Genomic DNA, 13601 nt, shown 5'->3' with positions numbered 1-13601 from the left:
GTGTGTTGTAGGGAAAACACCACTTGGTAAGAATGCCGTTGCTGTGGATGGTCATGCCAGTAGTGGACTTACTTATAGTATTTCCTCTTGGTTTTGCCCCAAGAAAAAATATCAAAAGAGAAACTAGATTAAAACAAAACAGCTTATTAATTTTAGTAGTCACAGTGGGTATAGTAAATTATTCTATAAAAAATTTCAAGTTTTTGCCATTCCAAATACTAATGAATGTGTTCAACAAACACTGAGCCACCTCTGCTTTACAGCGTGTCTGGCAGAGATCCCTGCGTGTGCGGCAGGACCAGAGGTAGAGCAAAGCTGTTAGTTTCCAGATGCTGGACCTGTTCTTGATCAGCCAGTCACCCTTGTATCCAGTAGGGTATTTTTTTTAGTTGTTTTATTTTTTCTCCTCTGCCCTCAGAAGATGCTGCTGTGGAAAGGTAGCGCTACTATTCACATTTTATAGCTAAGCTTCAGAGTTGTCCAGGAGCCACGTAAGTCCTGTGAGTACTGTGACGTGGGGGCTGAGCAGAAGGGCAGACTCAGTACAGTGGGCTACTGAGTGTGAGCAGCTCTCCAGCTATTTGCTCAGCATTCTGAAGACTTGTACAGCTGCTGACAGTGCTCAGGTGGACACCTGCAATGCAAGGAGCCTGGGCTGTCAAGATGGGCAGGACACAAGTGAAACAAAGAGGACAGCAAGAGTTTCTGTTCCAGGCCTTCAACACCATAGTGACAGCATGCTGCTGTCAGTCACAAGTGCCTGCTGTTGTTGCCTGGAGTCACCGAACAGATGAGTGAACACAAACAGACAAATGTGGAGGTTTAAATTCAGTTGCTGCTGTTAAGATAAATTTATTTTCTTCAGCTTTCTTTACAGGAAACATCACAAAAGTGCTTTACAGAGTTTGATACCATTACTCGAACATGGGACAAAAGTAGAACAGAGGTGTGCACTGCACAGTCAGAAGTCGGCATATGCAGAAACCATGAGAGGGAAACCAGGGTAAAAAAAATCTGACAAAAAAAAATATATACATAGCTTAGGTTTTGAACTTAAATTATTACTATAAAGATATATAAATATACAGGCACCAGTAGGCTCCTGTGTTAAATGTGAGGGGCAACACAGTGATCATCCTGTACTCAGCTGTGCTGGATGGGCTCCTGGCCAACCCTTTTCCCAGTCAGCCAGACAGTATCCTCCTTTCTTTTGTACTGCTGTAAGAGCTCAAGGGGCTTTATCTTTGTTACTTCCAGTTGGCCCTGGTACTGAGGCAGTGCTGTACATTGCTGAAAGTAAACTCAGTTTCATATTTTCATTTATACAGAAGTCCTACTTGCTGTTCTTTTTGCTGTGTCATCTTGTTACTGAACAAAACCAGACCCACCCCTATAGGCTGGACTGTGCTGTCCAGATCAGGCGGTTGCACTTGTTAGTTCAAGTTACCAGTCACACAACTCCATTCCTTCTCATAGCTCATCTGTTTTACTGTGACCAGTGCTACTCCTTTCATTTTGCTGCATTATGTTGGAATGAGCTGTCACGGAGCCTTTGAGGATCTAGACTTCATACTTCAGGACTCAAGGATATCATTAATATAAACATTTTGCAGTGCTGGAGCATAGACTGGTGACATACAGCATGCTCCTGACTCATGAGTTCTTGCTTACAGAACTGCTCTCTCAATAACTGGTCACTGAGGTACCTGGCTCAAGATCCTTGGCAGGGTAACAATACGGCTGAACAAAAGAAAGGTCAAATACTTAAGAGAGAGTTGGTGCTGTAGTTTGAGCTGCAGGGAAAGCTGAGCAGAGGCAAATCTCTTAAAAAGAAAAAAGCCAGTTTGCCTTCTACCTAAATTCCCAGACTAAAGACACAGCGCAGCCAGTGGAAGCTTGTCAGCCCTGGGGGGTACAGAGTGGTTAAGTAACACAAGCGGCATTAGGGCCAACACAGGACTCCACAGTAGCACAGCTCTGTCTTTTAGGATGTGTAGGAAAGGGCATCAGGAACTGCATTCTGCTCTACCTCTGCTTTCAAACTGGAATTGGTGGTGGGATAGGAGAAAAACCTCACTTTCAACCTACAAACCTGATACAGTCTCCTGCAGCCACTATTGAAATCAGTGTAGGTAGAACACCTAACAGAAGGCATCACCCTCTCAACCACACATGGTGTCTAATAGCAAAAAGCAGCTGGTTTTTATATTCCAAAACTGAGAGTACAGCTCCTACGAGGCAAGCATACATCCAAACAGTTGGAGTCTTCTTCCACTGTACTACCTCCACTCTGTTCCAGTCCTGGTAAATGCAATTAGTACTTAAAAGACTGAGGCTTATTACAGTTGTGTGACCTTCAGCCTACAAGACGAGGATGTAAAGAGATGGAATGACACAATGACTGAGCCTGACCCTGTGTTGCCGCACTGCCTTCATCTCAAATATCATCTAATTTCTGTGTCCAGTTAAACACTCCACCAGGTTGCATTAGAGCAGGCATGTCTGAGCACTTGGTCAAAGCAAGGAATGAATATGATTGCTTCATCTCTGCCATGAACAAAGGAAAGAGTAACACATAAATTTAAAGTACGTTTGCCATGGGCTGTGTTTTCTTGTGCTGGGTTCTGGCTGCTATACGTACATTTTAGTGAGATCTCAAATCATGTTTTAATGAGACTGAGCCCAAGCAACAGGAATACGGAGCAATTACTGAAGCCAATGAATTTATGCTCCCGGAGATCAGATTAGCATACATTCTACCTGCTTGGCAATACCTTTGCTCTCATTTATCAGCTGTATTTATGGCTTGAAACATTTTGTTACTGTGCACATTCTGAAAGAGATACAGAACAAATGATTTGTTTGGATTAAAAGAAAATGCAACATCGTAACTAATGCTCCCGTGTAGGCATATTTGAAATAAAGCAGGCAGTTACAGCTTGATGACTTCAGTGCTGTAACAACTGAGCTGGAAAGAACAACTCAATATAGAAGGTGGACAAGAAACAAAACAGAAAAGGTGAGGTTGAGAAAAAGACATGAGCGTGCCATGCTGGTCACCGATAAGAACAGTGGATTACATGCATGACTCCGAAGACTTCTGTATTTATGATGGCAAAATCCAATGCCTATAGAAAATGAATAGGTTTATCAGCAGTAGAGAAAGTGGTGATCTCCAGGATAAGTTAAGTTGTAAACCTGGCAGCGAGCAAATGTCAACACGAAAAACAAAAGGCAATGAATACTGGAAAGGCTTTAAACCACTCGTGCATGCTCTGGTGGGTTCTGAATTAGTTGTGATCTTTCAAGAGGACAATCTAGGCATCATCACAGACAGCTCAATGAAGACATCTGCTCAATGTGCAGTCAAGAAAGCGGATAAGATATTAGGCTGTATTCAGGACAGAACAGCACGCAAAAGTATTGCAGCATAAATTTCAGCTGGGAGAGACAGTAAGAACAAGGCAGCTTATTTGTAATGGGAAGGAATAGATGACAGACATATTAGAATTCTCCTACTTATCATGTAACAGGACATTCCTCAAGGCCATCTAAAGCCTGCTACCAGTCTGTTGGCCTCACTGCTGCATGAAAAATACCACTCATCATCACCCTGCATACATCAAAAATCCTCCTATGCTTTGCTTTACCATTCATCACTCTGCTAGTTGAACATTCCCTCCAAAGGAACTGCACTAGTCTGCTGAAATCTAACAGTAACCACTTCTGACAGAGAATCATCGTGGCTGATTCACATTAACAACTGTGTTAGAGGTACCACAATGATAAAAATATCTGTAAGAGAAATAGCTGCTGGGCCTCATCTCTGCCCTGTCCCACCAGAGGTCTGATCTGTCAGCACGCATACCACCATCGTGTTCTCTACTGCTATTTGGAGCCCTGCTGTAAAAGCTGTGCAATGAACCTTGAAATCACCAGCACACAAAGGCAAATTCATAACTACTACTTCTTCACGCTCCTCCCACTGCACTTAACTGCTGGAACAGCAGAAATAGAAAAGAGAACAAGCGTCTTCTGCATCTGTATTCCTCTCCTCCCCTCCTAGTTCTGAACCATGTCACCCTGCATCCTGACACAGCTACATGCTTTCATGAGTTGAACAGATCTCATTTCTAGCAATTCAAGCAAGCCTTACAACATCCACACGACAGGAGACGGCTCTGAGCAGAACTTTATTTCAGCCATGGGGTTCACAAAATACAGCAAGGTACTCCATGTAAAAACAGAAAGCCTTATATTAAGACACCATCTGGGTTGCACAGTTAACCAGAGAGGAAATGCCCATTAGGGCAAGGTTCAGGCTGAGCACTGTGACCACGCTAATTGAAATAACCATCTAATTACGTAATACTCGACTAGAGCATGGGTTACATTCTGTAAAAATAAGTTCTCTCCGGAGTAGCATGAAATACTACAATGAAAGCTAATGTAAGGACATTTTTACAACCATTTTCAGCCCTTCTGCAGCACCAGGACTTGCTCTAAGAACACCTCTGGCCTCACAGCACCCTCGTGAGGTATTTTGTGCACAGCTGGGGAAGCTGAGGCAAAGTGAAACTAACCAAGGCCAAACCCTGCTCTCTTGGCCCTGAGCTTTGGCTACAGAACATTTGCTTCTCTTCGCTGCATACGATTGTACCATGATGACACATTTCCATTTCTGCTTTTGAGATGCACTTTCTTTTTCTGATGATTTATTAATACTATGGTGCAGTTTAAATCCTTACATGAAAGCTTGTCTTCTCCCACCTACTACAGCTTGCAGCTTCTTATGCTTTATCCAAATTAAAATGCCTTTTTGGTTTTTTTTTCCTGAAAAATTTACTGGCTAGTATGTCAGATTCTCTGTTCCCTTTTACACACTTGCTTTCTGAATCCGAAAGCCACATGCAAGTCTAGCACTGCATAAACAGAGTTAAATATAATTATTGCAAAAGCCCAGAAAAGCAAATTTCATCATGTGAAGTCTTATCAATTTAGTATATTCCCCCTGACCTGAACAGCGTACAAACATCTGCCTTGTGGTGAAAGTCAATGGATACAGCTAAACACACAAAAAAAAAAACACCTCAGCCCCTGTAACATCAGATTCCCAATGCAATTTGTGCTTTTAATAACTCCGCTATCCCTAAGTTTAAGTTACCTTGGACATGACTGCTACAGCTAACTGCAAAGACATAACTGAGGCAAACAGGAGAGGGCCACTTCTCCGCTGTTCCCTTCACCTGTGGGTAAGATAAAGCACAACTGAAACCAGTGAGGGGCAACAACAAAACTGATCCTCTCCTCCATTTCTCATTAGCTCAAGCGCATACATGTGCCAGATTCCTACAACAGGCACTTGGGAAGTCCAACTTTGTTTTGTTTTTTAAGTGGCAAAAGCTATGCAATCTAAGCACTGCACCACCAAGAACCACAGATGTGAACTGCTCCTCTCCCCATAAGTAACACACGTATACACGTTCTCCTACCAAGCTGCAAATTTTATGGCCTTAATAAGTTACAAAGCCTGTGGTTTAAAGAAAAAAAAAACAAAACACAAAAAACAACAAAAAGTAACATCGAACATTCAAAATGAACATTAATAATCCACTACTAAAGCACACTACATGTTATGAAGTCCCTGAAGCGCTACACAACATTTTACCAACTGCTATTGAGCAGCTCACATTTACAACTCATAATCCTTCATTTACAGCAGAAGTCTTCCAGAAGTACTCTGAAGGAACAGAACTGGCATTTTTTACATGCCTCCAATGACTGCAGCAACAAAGCAGAAAGTTGGGTTTGCTCAGTCTCAAAAGCACACTGTGCTTCTACAGAGTACCGACTTCCAAAGCTTCAGGAACACAGAAGAGCCGATTGTTATAAGGAAGACACTGAAAACTGGCATAGTGATAGTTGCTAGCGATGGTATTTAACACAACACTAAAGGAGCCTAATATTCTGTACTGCAGGAACCTGCTGCGCTGTTCTTCCCTCCTTTTATGCCTCCGGAAAGAATCTGGAATGATATGCTTAAGAAAAGACCCCCAAAATAATTCATAGGCAAAGCATCATTCCCAGTCAATTCAGTCTCAAAACAGCACTATGCAGTGGCAGTCAGAAGACACTCAGACTGCTGGCCAACAAAGCTGCTGTGTTAGAGTTCACCTTGATGTGCACTTCTTCAAGCTGCTGCACATGGCCTACCTGAGCAGAATGCTGACTACACAGCTCCATGGTTTGCCCCTTAAGAGACACAAATACAACGCACTTACTCAGCTGTCGCAGGGTTATAAGCTAGAACTGAAGGTAAAGATTCATTACACTCCAGAATCCATGTATATTTCCGTTTTATTACGTTTTAAGCTGTTACAGGGTTTTCTTAAGCTGCCAGAAGTCATGCCCAAAAACTCAAAAGATGGTACAATGGACAGTCTCATCTACCCTCCATACAGTAGATCAGAACTTGATTCATGTGCACTGGCGATTTCAATCGCTTTAGAGAATCAGGAAAAAAACGCTTTAAGATTTCACATTCCTACCACATCAAGTGACGTGTCCATTTACCATGAATTCCACAGAAATCTTGAGTGACATGTCAACAGTTTTGCTGGCAATAAGGTATTTTCAAGGAAGATACATGACTAAGAGCTCAAGGTATTGGTACCAGTCTTTCAGCGGGGTTGTTTCCAAAGTCTCCGACTGAAAAGAGTCTCTTGAGCCCTCTCTTTAATAGCAGCTTCCAGCAGAAGTTCTAAAGACTCAACTTTGCAAGAGCAAAGCCAGTTTTAGTCTGTGCGCAGAAGAACCAGGTGAAACCCTGTCCCACCAAAGTCGACAGCAAAATTCCTATTGGCCTCAGAGAAGTAGATTTAAAGCGAGTCAGCAGTTAGACAAAAGGAACCCAACTATGCAACTCCCACACTATCATCATCCTCTGCAAATGCACAGTACTCCCACACAAGCAAGCGAGTTTTGGTTTGTTCCCTTGTTTCTCTTGCCATTGGCAACACTTAAAGAGATGTTGGGTCTTCTTATTTTTTTCTTCCTTTTGGCATTTACCCAGAAACACCAACACTGGAGCATGCCACTATTGTTACTTCATTTTCCTTCTGGCATAAGAAGAGAAAAAGTTACAGCAGAACACTTTTGGTACACATCAGATTTTGCTGACTGAACCAGTTATGGGCAATGTCCTGTACTCTTAGTGCCATTTCGCCTACCTTCACTAAATTAATTCAGCCTTCTGTTCTTACCCAACATTCTGGCTTTATTAAATACCATTTATGAGTTTTACCTTGAGGATTTCTGCCTCAAAAAGCCTGCAGGCTTCACCAAACTAGCCAAGCAAATAAGGCTTATCAAGCATAAAAGTCATCCCTCCTTACAACAAGTTATCATGGTTGCAAAGTAACCATGGCACTTTAACAGACAAATACCCATTCTTAGCAAAGGCCAATTTGTTTGTTTCTGTCTGGTATTACTGTTGTCATGTATCTTAGAGTTTTTCAGATGACAAATTCCAAAGACTATAGTTGGAGTCTGGATACCTGTGTCAAAACTCTTAGTGCCTTAGGGTGAGAAAAAACAAACTTCATGATAAAAAAAAAAAAAAAAATCCTATTTCACTGTAATATTTCACTGTCATTTAAATACACTGTAATTTGATATCAGAAACAAGAAAGGCTTTTTTTCTTTTTTGGTGGAAAATAGGAAAAAAAAGAACATTTAAACAGACAACTGTGAAAATGGCTAATACAAACAGACCATTCAAACCCATCAATCCTCCAATCTGATACTGAATGAGTTTTAATTCATTTCACCGTTGCTTCAGTACAGCTATCTAAAAAGGTAAACAAACTACAGCTCTGTGTTATACTTGGGTAGCACGGGTGGTATGGTATGCTCCAGAAGTCCCTGGTAGGCTATGGCTACACATGACAGGATTCCTCGGAAGGGGAACAGGATAGGTTTTTCATTAAGGTCACTTAAATCTTTGTTATAGCAAATTGGAACCAAATGGCTGACTTCTGCAGGATTTCTGACAGGAATCCAGTAGAGCTGGTTTCAAGTTTCAGATGGCCACTAAAACAGCTGTAACCTTCTCTTCCAGAAGTTGTGATCCACATGGTGTCCACAATGAGTGCAGCAAGTCTGAGGTAGTCAACCTTTACGAAGGCTCAGTATCTGAACATAAAAAGATTTTGAAATGACCACTGGCTGTAGGTATCTTTCTGAGCAATTAAAGAACACCGATGACTCTCGTTCAATCATTTACATTAATTTGCCCCATATCCAATGGAGAAGTTGTAACATACGCTTCCATAGCGCAGGAGAACCGATCACTTATGTCAAAGTATTCTGCACTTGCTGCAGTAGATCCAGCAGAAATAAGGTGGCATGTTCATCATAGCCGTTAGCTGTAGTTTAGTTACCTTAGTAGAAGGGTTACCAAAAAAGCATTCCTTAATTGTAATGTGTGTGCAGCTCTACTGATCCCCAAGCACAGCATACTGGTTGTCTAGCTGAAGTTTAAGTGCCTGGTTTTTTGACACCTCATCCCTACCTCTAGTTTTGTGTTTTACTACTTCAAAGCTCTTCTCCATTTCTTTATCCCTACGGGAAAATAAATGTAATCAGTAAACATCACTAGCTTGTAAATTTCTAGTTGATTTCCACCCCATTCCAACAAAAACATTACAATACAAACAGTAAACGCTAAGGTCTAGAGTTTTAACTGAATAGCCAAACATCCCCAAGCAAATCTTGTAAAACCTGTTTGCTAGAATCAAGCTTATCTTCAAGTACAATTCAGGTTACACTATGCATTTCAACATTAGACTTCTCCAAAATCAATTCAAGTACATTTATGAAAGTTAATGTTACAAAAACAGAAGCCCATTCACTTTCTGGAACATTCAGATTTTGCACCATTCAAGCCCTAATGCAACAACAGCACATCTCATTTACCAGTTAGACAAAACCACACCAAAACCAGAAAGAAGCAGCTCCAGCTGGGCTGTGCTCATCAATACCACACTGAGAAGTCAAAACACCAAGCAGATGAAATAAAGGCTATTTATCTTCCTTTAAGTTACCTTCACATCTCTGATGAGAAGGAAGCGTGCTCAAGACATTCTACTTGTTTTTCTGACAAGTGATAACAAAGATCCCCATCACAGCCAGCATTTAATGAAACCAGTTGCTGTCAAGAGCTAAAACATTCTACTTGGAAAAATCCCCCAGCAAGTCAATTAGGTAGCTGGGAATCTTGTTTGTCTCTCGTAGTGGGCTACATCCTATACAAGTTATTCCAAGGGAAGACCTCCCTATAGCTGGAAAATACAGTTAAGACCTTTCCCATCTCTTTGCCAAAGAGACTGATTTTTTTGGTTCTTTCTTTCCTCCATAGAAAAATTTGGGCTTAATCCTTTTAACAACATAAAACAGTGGTAAAAATATATCTCTGAAGGAATTAATGGAATGTACTTACTTTCGACTGTCTACAAGCTTGGCAGTAGACTGCAGTGATGGAAACTGTGTATCACTATAGATTTCAGGTGGCCCTTGCTGTGCTCTTCGTGGCCTGCCTCCTTCTCTGGCCCCAGGTGGCCTGTATACACCACCAGTTTGAACTGGCTCTGGGGGTTCCGTAACTAGTTATAGAAGCAAGATGGACACAACAGGGTAAGTTTGCATTCATAATGAAAAAAAACAACACCAAGAAAAAAAAAAATAACCACCAAAAAAAACCTCCACTACGCATACACAGAAAGAAGAATCTTACACATATGTTACTGCATTCTTTAAAAGCAAATATTCCGTATAAGGCAGAAATAATGCACCACCTAATTTTATCTATATTCAGTAGTTGAACTGAAATGTGGCTTTGGCATTTTGCTCCCCAAAGTTCAGAGCCTCAATCCTCTAAGAATATATTTGGTTTTTCTTTGCAATTTATTAGCAGCCTGTATTTAAATTTGAGATCTAAGCGTGTAATTGCATATTTGCCCAGTCTCATTTACAGCACCCCTCTATACGCTGAAGGGAACACTCAAGTAGCTTACATTTAAGGTAAAAAGCCTACAATGAAATAACATGTTCTCCTTCCCCTTCCCAACCCCCCTCCTACAGGTACAGAAACAAACACATCCACTGATACAAAGAAATGAATTGTTTTACTGAGAGAGGACTTGTGTTTCAATTCATTTTGCAGTGTCATATTCTGTGCACCCTAGAACTGATCTGAAAGAACTACAGAGTGCTATTAATCACCGAGCCCTACTCAGGAAGTGACACACTAAACATCAGGTATCGACTCAACACCCACTTATCATCAAAGCAATATTTTTCAACCCACAGAAATGTTTCCAACTGATTTTTTTGCAAATTAAGAAGTAGAGGGAATTAAGTTAAAAAATGAGATGCTTTCCACCCTCAACACTTTGAAGGCTGAAATAAAATAAGACAGCTGCCATGTTTACTGTGATTATCTGACAGCTTTATCAACTCTGTTCCTCAGAAATCCCCAGAGGAATAGGAACTTCTCCTTGCACTCTGCCTCCTCAGTACCTTAATTCTGACCCATTCAATCAACAACCAAGTTACATTTACCAATTGTTTCAACAACAGGTGCTGGCGCAGGAGCTGACTTGTTCCAAGGACCAGATGATCTGTCTACAGCACCGCTGGTTTCCTCCCAGTTGTCACTAGGTTCTTCTCTTTTTTCACTTTCATCGTCTTCTTTTTCACTGTAAGAAATAAATTTATTACACAGTAAATCCTATTAATCGAGAAGTCATCACATCCTCCCCCCCTCGAGTACTCTGTGCCTTGTTTTCAGCTAAAAGATCTCCTGAGCTGGATAATCAACAGCCACCAGTGGGTTTTTTCCCCCATCTGCTTGTCCAGTCTACCCTTCAATCTATAAACCAAGTCATTACAAAATCCTATGGCAGAAAGTTCCACATGCCTGAAAACACACCAGTGCCAAAGCATTCAGAATGCCAGCCTTTGTCTGGAAAAGCACAGCACTCGCTTTTCAATCAGCCAGTGAAGCAGCCCACTTGTTACTTGTCCATTCAGATACGTCACTTATCTGCTCTGCCACTCTGATGTGTGTAAACCTGTAAACAGCCTAGGACTAGCTGCCTTCAAAATCCAAGCAGATCAAGGCTGAAGTTTATCAGTACTTGGCAGACTACATTATATTTTCAGCCTAAAACTGTGGTCACTAAAATCCTTTTTCCAACTTGAAGGAACGTTTTTCTTAACCAGAACAGACTGAAGTAGGCTTACTTTGGATGAGACTACAAGAAGAACCTAATGAAATAGCAAACAAAGCATCTTGGATGAGGCTCACAGAGGCAGTCCTGTGGGTCTCATCACAACACAGTGGTTTTATCAACTGTGTTTTTGTACTCTTGGAATAAAAATGCAAGCATTCAGGAATTCACTCCAGACTGAGTCAGATATCCTTACATCATTTGAGTGATTCAGGAGGAATTACTACCCGGCATTACTCTCAGAGAAATTCCCATCCTGTTCTCTTTACAGAAGGGGAATTTTAAGTACAGGAAGAAAACTCTAAGTTTGGGAGTTGAGAAAAGAGAGGTCCAAATGGCTGACAGCTTAAGTTACCCCACTGCAATCAGACCTATGTTAGCAGAAACAAACCAAAGCTCTCTTTAATTGTACCCCATGGAGAAAAAGGGGGAGGGGAAATTGTACCTTATTTGCATGGACTGAACTCTAAGACCACTATAATCAATTTCTTCTTTTTGTTCAAACTCTTTCCAGTCATCCTCTTCCTGTAAGAGAAAAAGAAGTTGTCACCATCTTTCTACCAAACGATGAAGAGATGATAGCTGAGATAATACAAAGAAAACTGTGGCAAACTAGTCTGCGTGCGCCATTGCCAACAAGGAGAAAGATTCCACTCCTTCTTCCCCTAACTTACTGCACACACCTATAACATGACTGTGAACTAATTTAAACTGATTTTAACTCACCATAACAGTCACAAAACGCCCCAGCAAAAAAAGGCATTCAAGTGAAGAAAACCAAACACATCAGCTCAGCAAAAAGCTAGAGGAAAGGCAAGGAACACCAGATCAAATAGGGAACAGGACTGTGCAGCAGGGAGCTGTGAAATGCAGGGCAAGACCTCTCCCTTTCGCTGAGCTTTTATGACAGCCTGAATGCAACAAGGAATCCCCTTCTTGTCTTTGGGAAGAACATGTTCTAGGTTTCAAGACAGGAGCTGGACTACATATCTGGGGAAGGAGGAAATCCATCTGAGTGGAGCCAGTTTTGTCCTTCAGCTGATCCTGGTGTTACTAAGGTATGGCTGATGGAGACCAGATGAGCAGTTCACCTTAGTCACACAGACACACGCTGAATAATTAGTGGTTACACACTTCCTGCGTTATACTGCTTGCAATGCGAATGCCAAGGACACGGCTCCATGAGGAGCTCTGTCCCAGGGCCCGCACAGCACCAACCTGCAGCACAGGCTGTGACCTGCTCTGAGGTGACAGCAGAAGTGGCCCGGTGTCACTGCACTGCCTGCTAAGGACTCAGAGGCTTCTACACACGTGTGACTGCACAGCTCCGAGCGCTTGCAGGCTTCTTATACCCCCATCTCCATGGAAACAGCACAGCTCCCAAATTAACGGGAGCTGTTAATTTTCACATCTAACAAACTTCATTTCCAACCCAAGTCACCAGAGCCGTGCTCACAGACAAGAAGAAACCAAGCAGGAAGGTTTCCTATCGCCCTTGTTCCAGCCAGAGCAAGAGCACCCCAGCGTTAGCGAGAACACAACCGCCAGCGCTCACGCTCACCTCGCGTTCTCACCAAACACACCCCAACAACTCCCGGTAGCGGCTCCCCCCGGCCGGCCTCGGGGCACCCGGCAGGCCCACAGCCCGGCAGGCCCCTTCCCGAGGCGCATGGCCGCGGCGGGGCAGAGCCGCCCGCACCCCGCATGGCCGTGTGGGCGCCGCCCCGGGGCTCCCCCTGCCGGCAGGAAGGCGCCGCGGCCCCGCGCCCGGAGGCGGCCGTGCCCCTTCCCCCAGCGCCGCCCCGGGCCGCACCTTGCTCTTGGCGGAGCCGCTGACGGAGCCGGCCGCCCCCGAGGCGCCGCCGTCGGTCGGGCGGGGTCCTCCGGCCGCAGAGGCCGCTCCGGTGGCGTTGGAGGCGGCGCTGGAAGCGCTGGAGGCCGTGGAAGCAGCGGTAGCGCTGCGGCCGCTCTTCTCCTTCCGTTTCTTCTTGTCCCGCTTGGCGAAGAAGTCGTCCAGGCTCCTCTCCTCGGTCTCCGCCATGGCGGCGGGGTCGGGCGCTGCTCCTAACGGAGGCGGCCGAGCCAACAGGTGCGGCCCCGAGCGCTCAGCTGCCGGCCGGGCCCGCCCGTGGAACCGCACGGCACCGCACTGCACGGCACCGCACGCTGCTGCCGCCGCTTGACACGGCACCGAGCGCCAGGGGCGGGACCAGGCACAGGGGGCGGGGCTTCCGGGTGACGGGAGGGCGCTTCCACGCGTGCGCCGAAGCCCCTCGGCCAATGAGCGGCCGAGGAGGAAGCGGCCGCCGG

At 43.8% G+C, this 13601-nt stretch overlaps 1 protein-coding gene across 2 annotated transcripts; it reads right to left on the bottom strand.

The window, feature by feature from the left end:
• Positions 1-827: 827 nt before the first annotated feature.
• On the bottom strand, positions 828-13507 carry CDV3 (CDV3 homolog). 2 transcript variants are annotated; one of them, XM_015854060.2, is made up of 5 exons: positions 13105-13507; positions 11737-11816; positions 10621-10757; positions 9500-9662; positions 828-8622 (listed from the first exon to the last, which is right to left on the bottom strand). In XM_015854060.2, the coding sequence occupies exons 1-5, from the start codon at positions 13330-13332 to the stop codon at positions 8496-8498; spliced, it is 735 nt and encodes a 244-aa protein (XP_015709546.1). In that variant the 5' UTR covers positions 13333-13507; the 3' UTR covers positions 828-8495. The 2 variants fall into 2 exon arrangements, with proteins under 2 accessions (XP_015709546.1, XP_015709547.1); XM_015854061.2 differs by having other exon boundaries at positions 828-8193.
• Between the last annotated feature and the right edge of the window lie 94 nt (positions 13508-13601).

The sequence above is a fragment of the Coturnix japonica genome, chromosome 2 (assembly GCF_001577835.2).
Source record: "Coturnix japonica isolate 7356 chromosome 2, Coturnix japonica 2.1, whole genome shotgun sequence".
NCBI classification, from domain to species: Eukaryota; Metazoa; Chordata; class Aves; order Galliformes; family Phasianidae; genus Coturnix; species Coturnix japonica.
Note: the sequence above shows the minus strand (reverse complement) of the source record. Positions and strands in the feature narration are given on the sequence as shown.